Source organism: Sturnira hondurensis, unplaced genomic scaffold, assembly GCF_014824575.4.
Source record: "Sturnira hondurensis isolate 20B ecotype Veracruz unplaced genomic scaffold, ASM1482457v3 Scaffold0009244, whole genome shotgun sequence".
NCBI classification, from domain to species: Eukaryota; Metazoa; Chordata; class Mammalia; order Chiroptera; family Phyllostomidae; genus Sturnira; species Sturnira hondurensis.
In genome coordinates this window covers 3,404,332-3,426,728 of record NW_028081875.1, presented here as the reverse complement: position 1 = coordinate 3,426,728, position 22,397 = coordinate 3,404,332, and the positions used below count along the sequence as shown (strand labels likewise).

The following is a 22,397-nucleotide window of genomic DNA, read 5'->3' as shown; positions in this document are numbered from 1 at the left end:
TCTGTTTTTTATAGTTTATTATGGTTTTATTATTTTCAGTGGTTTTTATTTTATTACACCCTTTTCTTAGTATATCACCTCAGTTCCATTTGTGAAAGCAAATGAATTAATACAGAAGGGTGTAAACGTCAACATTACTTTTACATAATTTCACTATGCCATAATTTCACCTATGAGAATGAATAATGATTTCTTAATATCACGTAATGCCCTGTCCATACTCAGATTTCCCATTTATATTCACCAGACAAACATTTTTTTGAGGGACATACTTATGGTGCATCAGACTTATCTTTGATGAGCTATTTCCTAGATAATATTAGTGTTAGGATTAGTTGCTGAAAACTTAATTTATTTTGGTGGTTTTGAGAATTCAGTGAGCCATTGCAGGTTAAATACCAAGCACTGTGCCTGTTAGTGGAAGACCCCCAGGGAGGGCTGGCTGTGTTGGCGATGGTGGTTATTTGAACACCACAAACATGAGACATTGTAGTTTGTTGAGGTATAAAACAGTGCCTCTGCCCCTAATGGAAAGATACAGCACTTGTGAGCCCTTAAATGTTTCCTTTTCATCACCTTCTTTACTTGAGTGACAGAATTAGAACCCAGAGGGATCTTAGAAAGTATGTATCCAAACCCTTCATTTTACAAGTGAGGCCCCAACAGAGTAATGTCTCTTATTAAGAATTATAACTGGTTAGCAGACATACGTAGTTTGGAAGGTGACTCCACAAATACGTTTTTGGTAAGTGTATTTTTGGATAGTTAATTGGACATGTTCAAAGGATGAGTACATTTGATATAAGTTGTAATCCATTGGATGTGTATTAAAATGATAGCACTATTAATATTAATCATTAATATTTTGTTAATTTATTCATAAGTGAAGTGATACTTCATAGGTTTTGCAGTAAAACACCCCTAGATTCAGTTTGCTCACTCCACACTCTAAACTACACTACGTGCTTTGAAGGATTCTAAATTTTCCATCATCAGCATCTTAGAAGTGCTTCTAATACTGTTGGATGTCATTGTTAGATACTACCGTTAGTATTTATTTTACATTTGACCATGCATTACTTTTTCATTCTCATTCTTACTCTGATCCTAAGGACTTTTCTGAGCTCCAAAAAGAAGCAGGAAGTAGGCTGGGAGGGCGGAGGGATATGGAAGCCAGGTACCAGTGTTAAAATTCATAGCACTATTCCAGGTAGTGGTGGGGATGTGCACTCTGAACTCAGAAGCCACCCCCAAATCTAACTATTGAAGAAGTGCATATTTCAATTACTTTCTACATCAGATGTCTTCGGTCTTTGTCTCTGGACCTCTCTCTAAGAAAAGCCACTTAAACCTCGTGCCTTTTTTTATATCTGAAATTGCCTGGTCCTGTAAAGCAAATGCTGACCCTGCTCAAGCTGAGTTATCAAGAGAATCACTCTGCTACAGAGGTTATATATACAGACCAGCAGATTACAGGTTAGAAACTTGGCAAATGACTTTTGCTGAGATGCCCATGCACTGTCTATCTGTGATCTTGGGCAGTTGCCACTTAAAAATCAGATTTATAACAGACACATCCAAGGCTGAGGGTTCTAAGGATGCACAAGTCAGGAATTTCCCTGCAAGCTGGGGGCACCATGGAGTTCCCCCAACTCCAGGGAAAGAGGTACATTGGGCATCTTCCCAATCAACATTTTCAGGCTTGTTAAGGAGTGCCCTTGAAGTTTTTCAGTGGAGATTCAATCTCCTCTGCAAGATGGAAAAAGAAGATTAGGCAGAGAGACTAAAAGGTGGGTGGTGGTGTTACAGAACCCTGCCTGTGCTTTTCTGTAACAGCTGTAGGGTTCTATTGCCTACCACCAAGAAGTGTGACTCCCAATGCAGAAAATTTGGTGAAAAAGGAAAGGGGTTGTTTATTTAAAGGTTATACAGATTCAGAATGATGGCAGATTTGTGATGTTAAATCCCACTCCCTTTAAAACACCCCAAAACACATAATTCTGCCCCCCCTTTGCCAACCCAGGCCAGTTTCAGAATATGCCAGTCAGAGGTACCATCTTTCAAAAAAGTGGAAGTCCATGGCTCAGCATTCCCAGCCACAGTTCAGCATCTCAGGCTTCTCCCACTAATCCATACTTGTTTATGGAGGTACCACAATTTCCAGCTCCTCAGCTGTGCCCCCGTGTTCTCCAGCCAGGTTTCCCAGTGGGTCTCCTCTTTCTTACCCCAACTCTTAATCCAAAACCATTTGGCACCTCCTTACACATCAGGCCTTATGGTGGACCTGTGGGGGCCCTTCTACATCCTTTCAAACTTCATGGCCGCTACACGGTGACTCCCCTTTACTCTCTCTCCTTCACAGCAGACCAGCCCCCTATTTTAAAATTATGACCGAGAGCTTCCTACATGACCTCATATTAGGCACTACATGTTCTGAAAGTCACTTAGACCTTTTACCCAAGTGGTAGCACTCTTCCCTTCAGGAAGGACATGGCTATCCACTTGCCATTGCTATGAAGAGTATCTTAAGCCATATCATCCACTCTCCCCCCAACCAAGGGCTGCAGGGACTTTGGGGACCTCTCACTCTGCACCCCATTTCAGTGTGAGCAACCATCATCTAAGAGTGTCAGTTATTTTGAGACCTGGTTCCTAGCACCCATTATCTTAGCTTGATGCTGTATTTAAGGCCCATGTGTTTACACATGCATCTTGGCCATTTAAAATGGTGTTCTTTGAGCCCTGGCCAGGTGGCTTGGTTAATTGAAGTATTATCTCAAGGTTGCAGGTTTGACTCCCAGGCAGGGCACATACCTAGGTTGGGGGTTCATTCCCCGTTTGGAGTGCATATAGGAGGCAACCAATAGGTGTTCTCTCCCTCTATCTCTCTTCCTCTCCTTCTAAAATCAATAGACATATCCTCAGATGAAGAATAAGTGAATACATACATATGTACATACATAATATACATACATACTAACATGTTATTCCTTGCCTCAGAAGCTCCTTGCTTTCTGTGGCTTGAACAGCATCTTCCTCTGTTGCTATTTGTTTTATCAAAGTTACTGTGAGGTCCCTTCTTTCTTCATTGCAACCCTTGCTGCATGGAGGCTAACACTGTGTCTCCTGTTTGCACTTGTCACAGGTTCGAACATTGGTAGCAGTACATTGAAGACAAAGACAACTAACAAAATTACTTCAGAAGCTAGTTTTTCCTCTAACGAAGGAAATCCTTTGTTAAGGTAAAGTCATGAAACCCGTTCTGAATAGTGGCAACGAGAAGAGAAATGCCACTACACAGTGAATCAGACTTTAGCTGCATATTATTTTGTTGTGTGGTGTGATAGAATGTTATGGTTTGGGGGTTTTGTTTATCTAAACTAACAGTTGAAACTTTAGTATACATTTGAAAATATTTGCACCAGAGCCAATTATGTTTTGCAGCTGTTGTTTCCTTGGTTGAAGACTCAATTGACACCTCAGTGAACCACAAATTAGTGTCTACAGCTGCTCTCACTAGGGCTGCTTAGAGGCCACACAATGGAAAAGGGCAAAGAGAAAACATCAAACCTTAAAGGAAATAAAGTGGCCTGTTTTTTCTTTCTGAGAGAGCTGATATACATGCCAACAATTGCTGGATATTTCTTTTTGTACTCCTCTTTTTTACTAAATATTTGGGTTAGATACTTTCTTGCTTATTTTTCATAAGGAACAAAATTTATTTTTTCACATTTGTTAAACTGTAGCACTTCTTGTACATTTTTCAAGCAATGACAAGTGAGTTGTATGCTGGATTTGTCATCAGCATTCAACACTAATGATGCTGTGACATTGAGTCACTTAGGAAGAATTTATAGATGGGAAGAGAAGCAATCGTCTGATGAAATACCTACCTTTCCTGATTTGGGATAAATATAATTTAAAACAGGACAAGTTTCCTTTTCTAGTAACATTTCTCATATTAAAAAGTCTTTGTGATGATTGCAGTACATTTGAATTAACTGCTTATTACCCCATTGAAATTTTAAAACAGGAACTTTACATTTCTAGTACCCTAAAAGATGAAATGATTTGATCCAGAAATACAGTATTTTTAAATGCTTTTTTGTTTATATTTTGAAAAACATTACAATATTTCTAGGACCTGGGATATTTTTAAATAATAGTGATTTTCTGAAATTGAATTCTTGCTTTTAGTAACCTGATAAGTTTAGTTTTAGAAATTACTTATTTAATTATGAGAAATTATTACCTTTAATACCTGAGTTTTCATCCATGGTTTCAAAGAAAGTGAAAGATAAATTATGGGTCAGGAAGAGTATTATGGTATTATATTTTTATAATTATACTATAAATGCAAGTTCTAGGTCTTCTAAAATAAATTCTAAAAGACAGTAAATTCTACAGGTGTTTTTTAGGGCTTAATGTTACCAGTTGGCATAATGCATACATTTAGTTTTTATAGATGGTTAGAAATGTTTTTATTATATTTTAGAGGCATTAAAAACAATTCTTCATAACCTTTTCTTTATATATATTCTTCACATATTTTAAAAATATATTCAGAAAGCTGTTGGATTTTGTACAGCATTTTTTCTCAGCCTGATCATTTCATGTCTTACATCTATATTTCACTATAAAATCAAACTTTTTTCTTCTCAATTTGAGTCAGGGGCCTTTTGTTACTACTGTTGTTTGTGCATGAAATTAATTTCTTAAATAAATTACAAGTAATCACATCACCCCTTTTAAGAAAAAAAAATCTTGAAGAAGCTTTGATTCTAATCCAGTGAGGAAAAGGTCTGGGAGCCCAGTAAGTGGGTTTGGATTTATCTGGCTTTGTTCTTATGCTGGATTTGGTGTTGTTAATATACCACCTTGGGCTTTGGAGAGCTCCAGTTTTGCTGTTTGTGCCTGGATTCACTGAAATTATTTAGAGGCTTACATTTAAAGATCCCACTCACTGCAGTCACTCCTCATGCTTTATTGCTTTTACAAGTGGTCTCAAAACCAGTACTTGAGAATAAACATAACAGTGCCAGTGCTGCTGTAGCACTTTTAAAAATTCTTCCTCACTCTTTTTTGTCAGTGAGCTGATGAGCAACCTTAAAAAAAAAAAAAGACCCTGCTAGACCTTAAAAAAAATGGCTTCCTCTGATGTCCCAGAAACAATAATTATGATGTGCTAGTTAAGCCCAAACTACAGCTGAGGGATTTTACTTTAAAGCAGTGGCTTGGGTGCAAAACTACATTTATAGCTCTTTGTCTGCACCTCATTATGTGTGGGCCTGATTCATTAAGTAATTGGTTTGCAGTTGTTTACATGAGTATTAAGGCCTTCTTTTCAGCTGCCTTTGAGAGATACATTGTGCAAATGTTGCCTGCAATGAATGCAGAATGAGGGCCAGAGGGTCCATCCTATTGGCTAAACAGTGTACTCTGTTGAAAAGCCAGAGAAAGGGATTGGGTGCTGCTTTGCATAGCAATGGTTTTCTTAATAAGCGTTGCAGATTAATACACACAAGCTATAAAAGATGCAAAGAGATACTCTTAGCACATTTATACGTGCTCATTTCATTGTGATGTGGTAAGGTTTGGATGCTTTCATATTATGTTTTTCAGAGCAGCGGCTTCAGTGCATGAGCCGTAATAGAATCCGATGTTTATTGTATTATACCAGTAAATCACAGGCAAGCAGGCAGATTGGCAACAGTTTATTATTAAAGATTCTTTCAGGGTAAATCTTTTTCTACCATTGAATTTGCTTCAGCAAAATCATTTTGTGGTTGAGTGGGGATGAAAGGCATAATGTACGAAGGAGTGAGTCCTAATAGGAAGCCGTTCTCCGAGTAAAGACCACTTGTTCTCTTTTGTTCAGGGGTGCATGCCAGAGCTTCCTCTCCTCTGAAAACACTGTCTTGCTTTACCTTCCCCAGGAAACGGTTTTCACTCTCCCGGATCCATGTATTCAATGGAGAGTATATTTTAACAACCTGTCGTGTAAATTCAGTTTACTGGCTGGATCAAGATAACGTTTTACCAAAAGAAAGAAAGAAATGTTTTATCAAAAGAAATGTATGTGTGCTTACAACATAATTGCCTGGGGGAAAGACAGCCAAGTTCACCCAGCCATTGCAGGCACCCTGGGAGGGCCTCCATGGGTGGCATTCTGTGCCAGCCCTGCGGCCATAGGAGTGGCCAGCGGAGGGCGCCAGGCTGCAGCTGATGTTTGGTGGGGCTGTGGTATTTTTCTTCATGACAGGTCATTTCCCCTTGGGATGATGTGAAGATCACAAAGAAATAAAAATGAGGTTTTCTTGATGTGCTTTGGGTTCTCATATAAAAGACCTCCTTCTCCATCTCTGGCTTAGCAAACCTGCAGCTTCCTAATAATCCACATGCTTTTCATCACAAACTAGTATATTTTACTTTTTCTACACAGAGCACAAAAGACCGATTTTTCTTGATTATCTGAAGGGAAGGGGTTAGTTAAGAAGTCGACTCCAGGGAGCTAAAAAATGTCATCTGTTGCAGGGCCTCTGGTTAACCATCAGGGGGCACTCAGACTTTGTTGAATTAGACTGTCTCAGACTTTGGTCTGCCTCTAAAACTTAAAGTTAGTATTTACAGATATTTGTTGGTACACTTAATCGGGATTTATTCTTTTTGGATTATTTTTAGCCTTCTACTTTTCAGAAACATGTCTATTTTGAGGAAAATTCTGGCCAAAGATACTATGTGAGACATTTTAATATTTTTAACTAGCAGTCAAAATCAATAAAAATTGTAGAATTCTGATTCTAGAGACCACAAATTCTCATAAATTAGTTATTTTCAGGCTTATAAAAAGACCCTAGAACTGGAAGGACATTTCCTGCTGAAGCCTTTTCTAATTGTCTGCAACACTATAGACCATGTTCTTGGCAGGATACTCAGTCTCATTGCCAAATTCAACTGATATGACTTCAAAGTCACATTAACTTGGGTAGTTTGTTAACGCACTGTGGCTATCTTTTTTCTTTTAAAAAAATGATATTGACCTTGAAGTTGAGAGTCAGTGTGTTATTAACATTAAGACACCACCCACATAAGCTGTTTTCCAAATTTCTTCTCCCTACAAGCCAAGAAAGAGCGTCCAGCACCCTAGCCTATTTTATCTCTGTTGCTGCCAGTTAGGAGTTCCTGTTGCCTACACCCCCTCAAGCATTGAGTGGCCCATAGTCTGCCGCACCCTCCCAGCCAGCTGCCCCAGATCTGTGTGCCCATTGGATGCCCACATGTCATTTCCTCACACAGCATGCTGTGTCACGTGCACTGGCTTTTATTCCTACGCTTTTGCTGGAATGCTATTGCCACACCCTTTCACCTAACTGGTGCATACTAGATTATCAAGGCTTAACTTCTAACCTGAGAGTTTCCCGAGCAGAGGCTGTGGTGCTGTAGCTATTTCTATTATCAATCCGTTTCTGGGACCTCCTCACTGAGGTTTGGGTGGCTTTTCTCATTAATCCGTGCTCAATAACCATTGGACTTCCTGTGTGAGTAATCAGCAATATATAGCTCCACCATTCACTCAAACATCATTTCTTTTTTTTAAAGTGTATTCTATTGATTATGCTATTACGGTTGTCCCAATTTTTACCCCCTTGACCCATCCACCTGGTATTCCCTTCCCTCTAACAATCTCTCCACCCCTTAGTTCATGTCCATTGGTCATATATAAGTCCTTTGGCTTCTGTATTTCTTAAACTATTCTTAACATTCCCCTGTGTATTTTGTACCTACCAATTGCTTCTTAACCCCTGGTACCTTTTCCCCTATTTTCCCCACTCCTTCCTCCCAGTTGATTGATAACCCTCCAAATGATTTCCATATCTGTGATTCTGTTCCTGTTCTAGTTGTTTGCTTAGCTTGTTTTTGTTTTCATTTTTTAGATTCAGTTGTTGATAGTTTTGAGTTTTCATTTTAATGTTCATAGTTTTGATCTTCTTTTTCTTAAATAAGTCCCTTTAATGTTTTATATAATATGGGCTTAGTATTGATGAACTCTTTTAGCTTTGCCTTATCTGGGAAGCATTTTATCTGCCCTTCAATTCTAAATGATAACTTTGCTGGATAGAGTAATCTTAGTTGTAGGTCCTTGCTTTTCATCACTTTGAAAACTTGCCAGTCCATTTTTGCCTGCAAAGTTTCTTTTGAGAAATCAGCTGATAGTCTTATGGGTACTCCTTTGTAGATAACTCACTGCTTTTATCTTGCTTCTTTTAAGATTCTTTCTTTATCTTTAACCTTTGGCATTTTAATTATGATGTGTCTTGGTGTGGTCCTCTTTGGGTCACTCTCTGTGCTTCCTGGAACTGCATGTTTATTTCCTTCACCAAATTAGGGAAATTTTGTTTCATTATTTTTTCAAATAAGTTTTCAATTTTTTGCTCTTTCTCTTCTCCTTCTAGCATCCCTATGATTTGGATGTTGGCGCTTTTGGAGATGTCCCAGAGTCTTATTCTCTCCTCATTTTTTAAAATTCTTGTTTCTTCATTCTGTTCTGGCTGAATGTTTATTCCTTCTTTATGTTCCAAATTGTTGTTTTGCACCTTGGCTTCCTTCCCTTCATTGTTGGTTCCCTGTGGATTTTTATTTCACTTAGCGTAGCCTTCACATCTTCCTTTATGCTTTTGCTATACTCAAATAAGTTCTCTGGTCATCCTTATCACCAGTGTTTTGAACTCTGCATCTGATAGATTGGCTGTCTCCATTTTGTTCAGTTATTTTTCTGGAGTTTTGTTTTGTTCTTTCATTTGGAGTATGTTTCTTTGACTCCTCAATTTGCCATCCTCCCTGTGTATTTGTGTCTGTGTATTGGGTAAAGCTGCGTTGACTCCCTATCTTAGCATACCTGTTAAGCTGTATGGGGTGGACACTTAGGTATTCACATGGCGGGGTAACCCACTTCACCAGTTTGTTGCTCTGTATGGGGGAGGGGTTGGCAAGGAGACAATGCTGCTGCCTAACTGCTGGAGGCTTGCTTGGCACTCACCTCATTTCCAGTCACTTCCCCAGTTTCCTATATGCAGCTGCTACCTCTCCATCTACCACCCTGGTGGTGGTTCCTGGAGTGGGTGGGTTTGTATACATTCTAGGGCCATGTAGACCCTTTAAACTGACCCTCCTGAGGGACAGGCAGTTTCTTCTGCCACCCCAACCCCTGCTAGTTTTTACAGCTACAAGTCATGGGACTTTATCTTCCAGCACTGGAACCCTGGGCTACATGGTCTGGCCTGGCATCACTTGCTCCCAAGGCACCCCTCCTGATCCTTATCTACCACATGTGGGACCTCTCATTCTGCCAGTCGCTACTGACACCTTGTCATTGCCATACTGTTTCCCAGGCATCCGTCCCTACCCCATCTATCCATCTGGATGAATATGGCTTCTTTAAATCCTTGGTTGTCAAACTTCTATACAGTTTTATTTTCTGGCAGTTCTGGGTGTTTTTTGTTTTGAGGTTAGTTTTGATCCACAAGGATGTGAAGCATGTCTACCTATGCTTCCATCTTAACTGGACCAATCATCATTGCTTTATAAAAGTCAATTACCCTCACCTCTGTATGGCATCACATACCCCAGCTACAGAATCACATACTTCATTAAGTTACCTGCATGAGTCTGCAGAAGAGGGAGAGGTGTAGGCAAACACATTTTCAAAAGGAGACTCTTGCAGTCAATTTTGATTACATCCTTTCTGTTCGTGTGTTCTGCATTCTATTTTCAGGAAGCAGGACCTGGGTGAGCACACGTACAGAGTGTTTTATTGAGGTTCTTACCTGAATTTGATGAACACTTGTGGGCTCTTGACATATGTCGAGGGCCTGGAGTATTTCCCCCCCAATCCTACTACCATCAATTCTCAGCCCACCCTGAAACTTTCCATTATGGCTTGTGTCACAGTTATTTGGTGTCTTCCTCCACTGAAGCATAAGAGCCCCAAGAGCAGAGATCAAGTGTGTCGTCTTGGTTGCTGCAGCCCCAGCACAGAGCCTGATGCGTAGTGTCATCTGAGAATGTGAGTGAGTGAATGAATGAATGAATGAATGAGCAAACTATTACAGACTAAATATTCTGCCCACTGCTTGTGGACAGCCTGGTGGAGGCAGTTTTCCTGGCTCTTCCATTCTGATTCCCATCTATTAGGCTCCTCAAAGAGGATGCTTCATACAGCTTGGGCCTGTTTCAACCCAGTCTGTCTCCAAATCTTACCCTTTCTTGGCCCCCTGTGCCTGAATATTCATCTCCTCTACTTAGAACCCATGAAACCAAACCATGTACATGCCTTTCTTTATCCAAATGTCTGGACATTGCAGCAGTGCTGCTTCCCCCAAAACTTGCTGTTTATAGACTCTTGATAGGATTGTCTCTGAGATTATCAGAATATTTCAATGAAGGCATTACTACCTCATTTTACAAGCAGGAAAATGGATGCTTAGGTTAGGAAGCTTGCCCAGGGCCATGCAATAGGTAGCTTTGGGTTTTAAGAGTAGAGTATCTCTGGCCCCACAGCTGACACTGTCCTAGCTTCTGAAAGGAACTCCCAAAGCAAGTAACACACTGGGACAGGGACCAGTTGTTTCATCTACCCAGGTTTCCCCTACTCTACTGTTTTACCACTTCTCACAAGGCCCTGTGGATATAGAGGTTTGCAACCTGTGAATTTTGTATGTAGGGAAAAACATTTTTATCTACTTCTGTCCCACCACTGGCTGTCTTTATATGTCTTGGGACATATTCCTTAACCTCTCTGGAGCTCACCCAACAATATGTTTATTGATTTTAGAGAGAGAGGAATGGAAAGAGAGGAAGAAACGTTAATTGGTTGCCTCCCATTTCCTGACTGGGAATCAAACCTGTGACCTTCTGGTGTATGAGACAATGCTCCAACCAACTGAACCACCTGGCCAGGACTCTGCTATAAGTTAATAATAAGCTTCTTAGAAAGCAGTAGTTTCATTTTCCATGTTTCATTTTTGTATCCACTGTTGGTTCCACAAAGCAAAACTATACTTGCAGATGTACTTGTCATCCAATTTTGTATTTATGTTGTCTATATCTAGTGATATTAGCCTTTTGTTCATATAAAATGAACAGTTAACACATAATTTTGACTATTTTCTTTAGTACCCTGTGTCATGATTACATGCCATAGGTATTGAGTCTGTTCCAGGTGCTGAACTTAGAATAAAACTATTCTGTTTAGATTCTGACAGACCTTAGCTTCTTAAGTTTAGCAAGGATGAGAACACATGTGACTCTGATTAGAGCTGCCCTAATTTGGTTTATCAATAGCAGGGGAATTTATAAATAATTACTGATGTGCATCAAAAAGTGAGAGTTGGCTTAATGGATAAACAGAGGGAAGATATGTGATAAAGTCAATGTTGCAAAATGTTAACAGTTGAGAATCTCCCTGATTTCCACTATCAGCTGATTTGCACATGTGGTGTCACTGTACAGCTAAGGGGGAAAAAAATTACCAAACCTACTGGGAAGTTCTTCAAAAATCATTGTCCCATTATAATGAGACCAGTAGAACGTGGTCCCATTTTAATGTAATCATTTGTCTGTGGTATCTTACCTGAAAATGACTTATTTTTAAGTAGGACCTCCAGTGTAATTGTAAACTTCTAAGGGAAAAATACCAAGAGTACTATCTTAGATTCCAAGAGTTACCCTTGAGAAACGATGCAGGGAAAGCAGACTCTGGTTTGCAGTACATATCGGCCTTGTTTCACCACAGCCTGGGCAAACTGTGGCCCTGGGGCTAAGGCCTGGTCACTGCCTGGTTGTATGTAGTGTTTAGTGGTTTTTACATTTTTAAAAGGTTGGGGAAAGTCCAAAGGAAAATAATGGTGCATGATAGCTGACAGTTATATGAAACTCGATTTCAGGGTCTCTTAATGAAGTTTCATTTTAATATAGCCATGCCTATTTGTTTACATATCGTGTATGGCCATTTTTGTGCTGCAGCCGCACAGTTGAGTAGAGACAAAGGCAATATGGCCTGTACCACTGAAACATTTACTCTCTGGCTCTTCACAACAACCCTCTGCCAACTTCCGCCTTACAAGATAGAAATGTTACTTTCATGCTTTCAGGGAAGATTAGGGAGATTCCGAGGTCATCTGATAGAGTATGGTAACCATATCCTCTGGCCTATAACTTTAACTCTTGCATTTCTTATGCTTTCAAAAGTGAGTTTGTTTTTGTTTTTCTCTTACTTATGATAGTAGCTAAATAAGTGGGCCCTAAACAGCACTACAAGAAAAGTTCTCACACTGTCCCCTTTGAACTTGTCTTAGCTTTACATGTTGTGACCCCAAAAGAATGTTGCCTCTGAGAATTATGATAGTAACAATCAGCCTTGACTTGCAGTGTCGCATCAACTTGAGAAATGGTTTCCCAAAGGGAAAAATCATTACCCCATAGATGTGAAGATTGAGTAGGAAATACCTGAACGCATCTTCCACCTTTCCCAGTGGGTGTACTACATTAATTTAGGTCTGAAACATGTTTCTTGTAAGAAGGAATGTTTTTGGTGAGAAACTTGAACAACATGATTCTGAACTCACGTAATAAGTAGAAATAATACAAATGAAATAATGTATCATCAAATAATGATCAAGTGCCTTTAAGCAGGGCCCTGTGTTTAGTGAGGCTCATGTATTCATTCCACACACATTCACTGAGCACATACTAAGTGCACAGGTTATCCAACTGAGCTGAAACAGGTGTGGTTGCTGCCATCACAGAACTTACTGTATAGAGGGGAGAGATCACCTGTCAGTCAGTTACACAAATGGATGCGAAACAGCAGCTTTGATGAGAGCTTAGGGTAGAGGGTGGCATTGGGGGATATAGGATGGGGAAGTCTCCAGCAAAAGGGCCCAGTGAAGTCTGGAGCATCAACCTTAAATGTACTATTCATGATTTAATTTTCCAACTAAAAACAACAGGAAGGCCTGGAAGAGTTTTTAGCACAGAAGAGGGGTGATCAGATTTCTGTTTGAAAAAATTCACTCTTGATGCTAAGTAGAAAAGATGGATATGATGTCCCCAGTCAGGGGACTATTACAAAGGTTAAAAAAGAAGGTCCAGGTAAGAGATGCTAGTTTTGTTAACTAGACAGGAGAAGGAGCCTGATTCGGCTGGAAGGGGACCAGCCTGGGAAGATCATGAGTTTGGTAATGGCCAGGCATGTTCACCATGAGGCACTTTGGAGGCAGCCAAATAGAGTTGGTAAGTGAGCACTGGACATGTTCCTGGGGCTCAAACAAGTATCCCAGGCCATGGGGACCTGGCCTGTGCCAGTCTGCCTCTTTGCCCTTGCTCATGTCAAGGGATCCTGGCTGCCATATCCCACTGCATTCTGCTCCTCGGTCCTGGGCTGTGAAATCCTTTCCATCTTTCAGAGCAGGTCCAGGAGGCTCCTTGCTTCCTTGAGGATCCTGCAGTCACCCCATAAAAATAGCCTGTGCACTCAGTTCTCCCAGCCAGCAGTGCCCTCACCCTCTCCCCCTGCAGCTCTTATTATGGGGCCACAGCTGACAAATTAGCCTGTCTTTGCACCCTGCTAGTGTTTTATAATCTACCTCTCCCCTCTGGCACCCAGTCCAGTGTCTTAATGAAATGGGAGGTAGGTAAATAGTAGACAAAACCCACAGTTGCATTTAATGTGTGTGCACATACACTTTATGTAAGATGAAATTTTTTAGTGTCATGTTGTTGGTCCCCACCTTACTGGCAGTCTCTGTGACTGTCAATTAGCACTGGACCCTTTCAGATGGTAATGGAGCCATCTTCTACTCTTCTTGGAGAAATGGCCACAAACCACTAGTTGGTCATAGCAAATAAATGGGCACCAAGTTTAAAAGGAGCATTGGCATGTACTGAGCCTAGAAGATGATACCTTAGTGGAACTTGTTTTACTGAAGAAATGAATGTGTAAATCGTGGCAACTATGGCGAAATGCAGATTTTTAAGCCATGGGATAACCAGGCTTGAGCCAAAGGGAAGGAGACAAGTTCATAGGGTTTCCTGCATCAGGAGGACTGTGGTCTCAGCTGTGAGAAGAACAGTGATGGTGCATGTTGGGGTCTGTCTTTTCTCAGCATTCTTCCCATCTAAAAGGATGAGACCTGTGTTATTGAAATACTCTTGTAAATCTAAATACAAGCGTGTACTTCGGCAAAAACACAAGAAAATAAATCAAAATAGCAAGCCATACACAAGTAGCGGTTTCTTGTTTAATATCTCCTTTGACCATTCAGTGTTTTTAAAGAGCTAACAGGCCCAAAATGGAATCAGTTGTGCTAAAGCCCATTACATCAATCCCAGACTTAATATCTGACCTAATTTGAGTTTCAACCTTCTCCAAGAATGTAATATTAATCAGTCAGTCCGAACTGTGTGATTAGTATCACTGAGGCAATCTGTCACAAGGGTCTTCCCCACCCCACCCCCAATGGAAACTGAGACAATGTGCCTGATAAAACCTCTACCTCCTACTAAAAGCCTGAAACAATCCTTTCTTTTCTCTTGGTAATGATTTTCTTGTTCCACCCAGTTTCTGCCTACAAAAGCCTTCCACATGGTACAACTTCTTGGGGCTCTTCTGTATTTCCTGGATGAAATGCTGCCCAATTCATGAATTTTTCAAATAAAGCCAATTACATCTTCATATTTACTTGGTTGAATTTTTGTTCTTTAATAGTGTGAGACTTAAAGAGTTTAAGTATAATTTAAAAATTGAATGATGCTCCCTGAAGGGACTTTTAAATTCATTAATAATGCAAAAGCTCTTGAAAAGGAATACTGAGATGGGCATCCCACAGAGCCAGTTTCTTGTTTTATTGGCTTTAGTAAACACAAGCTGCTAGATATTAGATGCCATAGACACTTGCATTTTTATGAGTGTGATACATGGAGACCTAAATAGTTTTCCAGGATACTCCCATTTTTCTCTACCTTGTGTTAATATGTTTAACTAAGGAAACAAAGTTTATTTTGAAATATTTTGTTAAACTATTAAATATTGGTATCATTTGACAAAGATAAGTATTTTAACTTCTTGTCAGCTGATCCTTTGAACATCTTGAACTCCCTACTTAAGGGATTTCTCTTTCAGTTTGCCTACAAATGCTAAAGCTTCACACATTAGTGTTTTCCAATGACTTAAAGGGATATCAGTCTTCTGCCTCACTGCCAAGCATTCATTCTCCAACAACAGCACACTGTGCAGTGTCGCACAGCACACACAAGGCCTCTGAGAGCCAGCATTCAGGGACAGCAGAGAAGATGTTGGGACTCTCCCACCATAGAAGTCCTGACATTTTCTTTTTCCTTATTTTTTAAAATTCCAGTTTATTGTTGGACAGTGCTGTTTCCTACCTACATCAAACAGGCCAAAAAGGTAAATAAATAGACAGAAACTTCATAAACAAAAAAAAAGGAAAAAAGTAATCTTTTATCTTTGGCCTTTTTAACCATCTTCTACAAATGAACTGTTTATCATATAGTTAAGTAGATACACAAAAAAATTACTGAAATGCTTGGAATAAGATTGTTTTTTTTGTTGTTTTAGCTTTTTTACAAGGTCTTTTTTTCTCCATCAAGACTATAATGAATATGGTTACATCACAAGTAAAGTTGGAAATAGGACAGAGAACACTCCAAAGGCTGGTTTGGTCATCTGAGATCAATAAAAATAGCTGACCCCTAACAACATGTACAAAAACAGAAAATGAAAATAAAAAATACAAATTTACCTTTTTAAAGTACTTTTTTTTAAAAGCAGGAAATTTTAGTTTTGTTCCTCTCGTTGCAAATCCATTTTGGTTTTGGTTGAGTGGAGGACAGTTGTATATCATCTGTGGGTGGTTCTGCCAGTGGTGGGTACGCAGGCAGGTGGGACTCTCCACTCAAAGGTGATCACGTTTAGATTGTCAGATGGGAAGTGGATGTTCAATAGGTCACAGTGGCCTTTTTTAAAAGATCAACTTTTCCTTTTTTTCTGTCTAGTCATCCTCATTGGTCTTCTGCTTCTTGGTGTCAACATCATCCTCCTCACCATCTTCAGCTGCCCATTTGCCCGTAGCTGCCTAAACAATTTTTTTTGTTTATTCTAGTACAGTTGTCCCAAATTTTTCACCCTTGCCCCCATCCTCCCAGGCTGCCCCCTCATTCCCATAGTCAGTCCCCACACATTGTTCATGTCCTTTGGTGATGCATATATGATCTTTGTCTAATCCTTTCACCTTTGTCTAATCCTTTCACCTTCTTTCAATCAGTTCCCTCACCCCTCCCCTCCCCTCGTAGAGCTGTCAGTTGTTTCATGTTTCTGCGCCTTTGATTATCTTTTGCCCATTAGTGTATTTTGATCAGTAGATTCCAGTTATAAGTCAGATCATATGGTATTTGTATTTCATTGACTAACTTATTTCACTTAGCATAATAGTATCCAGTTCTATCCATGCAGTTGCTAAAAGTAAGACTTGCTTCTTTTTTACTGCTGCATAGTGGCCCATTGTGTAAGCATACCACAGACTTTTTATTCACTCATTTACTGATGGGTAATTAGGCTGTTTCCAGAATTTGGCTATGGTATATAGTGCTGCTATGCACTATGGTATATAGTGCTGCTATGAACATAGAAGTGCATATATTCTTTTGAATTGGTGTTTTGGAATTCTTTGGTTATATTCCAGGCAGTGGAATCACTGGGTCAAAAGACAGTTCCATTTAATTTTTTGAGGAAACTCCATACTGTTTTTGAGAGTAGTTGCACCAGTCTGCATTCTCACCAGCAGTGCACTAGGGTTCCCTTTTCTCCATACCCTCGCCAGCATTTCTTGTTTGTTGATTTATTAATGATAGCCTTTTTGGCAGGTGTGAGGTTATATCTCATTATGGTTTTAATTTGCATTTCTCTGATGATTCTGAGATTGCAAATATGGCTAGTGATTCTGAGAATCCTTTTGTATGTCTCTGGGCCCTGTGTATATCCTTCTTGGAGAAGTGTCTATTCAGGTCCTTTGCCTCTTTTTAAAAAATAGGATTTTTTGTCTTCCTGGTGTTATGTTGTATAAGTTTTTATATATTTTGGAGATTAAACCCTTGTCCAATGTATCATTGCCAAATATGTACTCCCATATAGTTGGTTCCCTTTTCATGTTGATGCTGGTTTCTTTAGCATGCAGAAGCTTTTTAGTTTGATGTAGTTCCATTAGTTAATTTTTTCCTTTAGTTCCCTGGCCCTAGGAAATATCTCAGCAAAATTACTGCTACCTGGGATATCTGAAATTTTATTGCCTATGTTTTCCACTACGACTTTTATGGTACCATGACTGACTTATATCACAGCCTTTTATCCATTTTGAATTTATTCTGGTATACAGTGTAAGCTGGTGGTCTAGTTTAATTTTTTGCAAGTACTAGTCCATTTCTACCAACACCATTTACTAAAAAAACTGTCTTGACTCCACTGTATGCTTATGCCCCCTTTGTCAAATATTAATTGATCATAGACACATGGGTTTATTGCTGGGCTCTCTCTTCTGCTTCACTGATCTATGTATCAGTTCTTATGTCAGTACCACACTGTTTCGATTACAGTGGCCTTGTAGCACAGTTGTATATCAGGTATTGTGACCTCTTCAATTTTGTTCTCCTTTCTCAAGATTGCTGTGGCTATTTGGGGGTCTTTTTGTTCCATATAAATTACTAATGATGTTCATTCTTCCCATTCAAGAACAAGGTATATGCTTCCATTTATTTTTATCTTCCTCAATTTCTTTCTTCAGTGTTCTATATTATTCCAAGTAAGGTCTTTTACCTCCTTGGTTTAATTTATTCCTAGGTATCTCATATTTTTTTTTATTGCAGTAGTAAATGAGATTGTTACCTTAGTTTCTCTCTCTGGCAGTTTATTGTTGGTGTACAAATGCGTCATTGATTTCTGAATATTGATTTTGTATCCTACTACTTTGCCCAATTCAGTTGTTAGGTTGAGTAGTTTTCTGGTGGAGCCTACAGGGTTTTCTATGTACACTATCGTGTCATCTGGAAAAACTGAGTTTTACTTCTTCCTTTCCAGTTTTGATGCCTTTTATTTCTTCTTCTTGTCTGATTGCTATGGCTAGGACCTCCAGGACTATGTTGAATAAGATAGGTGAAAGGAGGAACCCTGGACTTTTTCCTGATCTTAAGGGAGACGCTTTTAGGTTTTGCCCATTGAGTATGATATTGGCAGTAGCATTTTCATATATGGCCTTTATTACGTTAGATATGCTCCCTGCATTCCCATTTTGCTGAGTGTTTTTATCATAAATGGGTGCTGGATTTTATCAAATGCTTTTTCTGCATGTATTGATATAATCACGTGATTTTGTCTTTCATTTTGTTTGTGATATATCACACTTGATTTGTGAATACTGTACCATCCTTGAATCCCTGAAATAAGTCCCACTCGAACACAGTGTATAATCTTTTAAATGTATTTTTGGCTTTGGTTTGCTAGTATTTTGTTGAGAATTTTAGTATCTATGTTCATCAGAGATATTGGTCTCTAATTTTCTTTCTTTGTTGTGTCTTTTCCTCATTTTGGGATTAAGATAATACTGGCCTCATAAAAAGAGTTTGGGTGCACCCCCCTCTTCTTGAATTTTTGGAAATAGTTTGAGAAAGAGAAGTGTTAGTTCTTCCTTGAATGTTTGGATATAATTTGCCTGTGAAACTATCTGGACCAGGGATATTGTGTGTCAGTAGTTTTTTGATTACTGCTTCAGTTCCACTAGTTGCTATTGGTCTATTTAGGTTTTCTGCTTCTTCCTGATTCAGATTTGGAAGATTTTAGGTTTCTAGAAATTTATCCATTTTGCCAAGATTGTCCAATTTCTAGGCATGTAGTTTTTTATAATTTCTTACAGTCCTTTATATTTCTGTAGTATCTGTTGTTACTTCTCTTTCATTTCTGATTTTATTTATTTTTTGGTTTTTGGGGACCTCTCTCTCTCCTTTTTTGTTTTTGAAGGGTCTGGTTAACAGTTTGTCAATTTTGTTTATCTTTTCAAAGAACCACCTCCTAATTTCATTATCCTTTGAATTGTTTTTTAGTCTCTATGTAATTTAATTCAGCTCTGATCTTATTTTCTTCCTTCTGTTTGCTTTGGGCTTTGTTTCCTGTTGTTCCTGTAGTTATTTTAGATGTAGGATTAGGTTTTTTTATTTGAGATCTTTCTATTTTCTTCAGATAGGTCTGAATTGCTATGAACTTCCCGGTCAGGACTGCCTTCACTGTGTCCCATAGGTTTTCAATTGTGTCTTCATTTCATTTGTTTGCAGATTTTTAAAAATTTCTTCCTTGATCTCACTGTTACCACATTCATTATTTAATAACGTGTTATTCAGCCTCCATATATTTGAATGTTTTTGAGTTTTTGCTTGAAGTTGGTCTCCAGTTTCAAGCCATTGTCATCCAAGAAGATGTTTGGTATGTTTTAAATTTTATTAAATTTGTTGAGGCTACCCTACTGTGTGGTCTAACTTTGGGAATGATCCTAGTGCATTTGAGAAGAATGTGTATTTTGCTACTTTGGGGTGAAATATTCTATAAATACCAATTGCATGCATTCGACCTAGAATGTCATTCAATTCTGCAATATTTTTATTGATTTTTTGCTTGGAAGATCTGTTCATTGGTGACAGTTTGCTACAATGACTGTATTGCTGTATATCTCTTTCTTAAAGTCCTCCAATATTTTCTTTATATACTTAGATGGACCTATATTGGGTACATATATGTTTACAAGAGTTATATTCTTTTGCTGGACTACTCCCTTAGGTATCATGTAGTGGCCTTCTTTGTATCTTGTTATGGCCTTTATTTTAAGTCTATTTCAGTTTTCCTGAATTTGTTAAGACTTCTGATATAAACATTTCTAACCCCAGCTTTTTTCACATCCATTTACATGCCATATTTTTTTCATCCCTTCACTTTCAGCTTGTGTATATCTTTTGTTCTGAGGTTGGTCCGTTGTAGACAGCACATATGCAGGTTGTGTTTTATTATCTATTCTGCTACCCTGAGTCTTTTGATTGGAACATTTAGTCCATTTACATTTAAGTTTATTATTGATAGGTACTTATATATTGCCATTTTTCACCTTTGTACCAATGTTCCTCCCTTCTCTCTCTTTCTTTTTCTAAAGCAATCCCTTTTAGCATCTCTTGTAGTGCTGGCTTGGTGGACATGTACTCTTTTAGCCTTCTTTTGTTTGGGAAACTATTTCACCTTCCATTTTAAATGAAAGGCTTGATGGGTAGGTGGTCTTGGTTTCAGGTCCTTGCTTTTCATTACTTGGAATATATTAGGCTAATCCTTTCTGGATTGTAGTATTTCTGTTTGAGGAATCAGTTGACAGCCTCTTCAGAGCTCCTTTGTATGTTACTAGCTGTTTCTCCCTCGCTGCCTTTAAGATTCTTTTTTTGTCTGTAAATTTTGTCATTTTTATTGTAATGGCAAAATTAAGTAGGCCTCTTTTTGTTCATCTTGATTAGGACCCTCTGTGCTTCCTGGAATTGCATGACATTTTCCCTCACCAAGTTAGGGAAGTTTTCTGTTATTATTTTTTCAAACAGGTTTTCTATCTTAGTTCCTTTTCTTATCCTTCTGATATCCCTAGGACATGAATATCGTTACATTTCATGTTGTCCCAGAGCTCCCTTAAAGTATTCTCATTCTTTTTGAGTTTTTTTCATTTTGTTGTCTGATGGGGGTTTTTTCTACCTTGTCTTCCAGCTTCATGATTTGATCCTCTGCTTCTCCTTGCCTGCTCTTAATTCTTTCTAGTGTGTTATTCATTTCAAATATTGCATTCTTCAATCTTGTTCTTATTAAAAGTTCCTATGTCTTTTTTCATGTTGGTGTAGGTCCCACTAAGATCTTTGTAGTTCTAAGTTCCTTGTTATCCTTATTACCATTACTTTGAACTGTATGTTTGATAAAGTTCTTGCATCAATTTCTCTTAGCTGTTTTCTGGAGATTCCTCCTTTTTTTCTTTTGGGGGTTGTTTCTTTGTCTCTCCATTTTAGTTGTCTCTTTTTTTTTCTATGTATTATATTGATTTGCTTTGACTCTCTGTCTTGTGGAGTGGCTTTGTGTGTTAGGCATTCTGTGTGCCTCAGGGTGCAGACTTCTTGATTTCCTGATCTGTATGCTCTAAGAATGGATGTCTCTGTGTTGATTATGTGGGCTCTCCCACTGTATTTGGGTTCTGATTGCTATTGGTACATTCATTAGTCACCCTCCCATCTGGCTGACTAATAGGCTGAACCTCCACCAGTTATTGTATGCTGTTGTATAGGTGCTGGCAGAACAAAGTAAAACAACACAAAAATAACACTAAAACCACCTGTCCCTGATTCCCACGGCAATATCAACAACAAGAGAGCAAATAATATTAAAAGAGGAAAGAGAAATGAAATAGTAGAGAAATGGGAAATGGCAAGAGAATATGAGGAGACCAGAGAAAAGAAAAGTGATTATGAGCGGAGAAAGGGGAAGAGAACTACTACTCCTATTGAATTGAAAGAGTAAAATGGGGAAAGGAACACAGAAAAAATTAACAAAAGGAGAAAAGAAGGAAACAGTGGAGTAATCAAAGATAAGAGTAGAATAGGAGATATAAAAGAAAAATTAGAGCACCAAATGTTTTTAAAGATTTAAAGATAAAGGCTATGAAAAATAAAAAATAGCTAAGATCAGAAAATAGCCAAGTATATTTGTCTCAGCATAGTTTGAATCTGGCCTTTGGTTTCTTTTGTTGGATATGCTCTGATGTCTGAGTCTAGTGTAAGCCAGTGTCAGGTGGTGTCTACATTTGGCCCTTGGCCATCTTTTCAAAACCACTGGTGATCCAGTTTGTGGCTGATTCCTCCAGGCTTGACTGCTCCTAGAGTGGACCAAGGTGCTCTGAAAGCTGGCTTTTATTAGCACTGGATCCAGGGTTGTATCAGCAAGTGTGCCAGGTCGCCACAGGAAGTTCCTCTGCCTGCCTGCTGGCCTCTGTCAATCTTACTAGTTGAAGATGTATTTCTGAGAGAGCTTCGGCTGGAAACAAGGGCCTGTGATTCCTGGATTTCCTGTGGCAGGTGCCTTTCAGACTTCAGGGAAGACGTGGGTTTGATCCCCTTCCCCCAAGGCAGTAGTCTGAGTCTATCCTGAATTACTTCCCTATACTCCATGGGGGTGGTGGAGTAGGGGGCCGGTCCTTAGCTTCCAGAGTCCAGATTTTGGGTCTGCCTGATGCCAGGAGGGTCATTCTATGGCTTTCCCATAAGGGAAATGC

At 39.0% G+C, this 22,397-nt stretch overlaps 1 protein-coding gene across 1 annotated transcript in view; it reads left to right on the top strand.

Moving 5' to 3' along the window:
• Positions 1 to 22,397, top strand: part of KIZ (kizuna centrosomal protein) — a 174,062-nt gene that overhangs the window by 139,675 nt on the left and 11,990 nt on the right. The window contains 1 exon segment of the mRNA XM_037057014.1: positions 3,146 to 3,242. Coding sequence (XP_036912909.1) covers positions 3,146 to 3,242 — 97 coding nt within the window.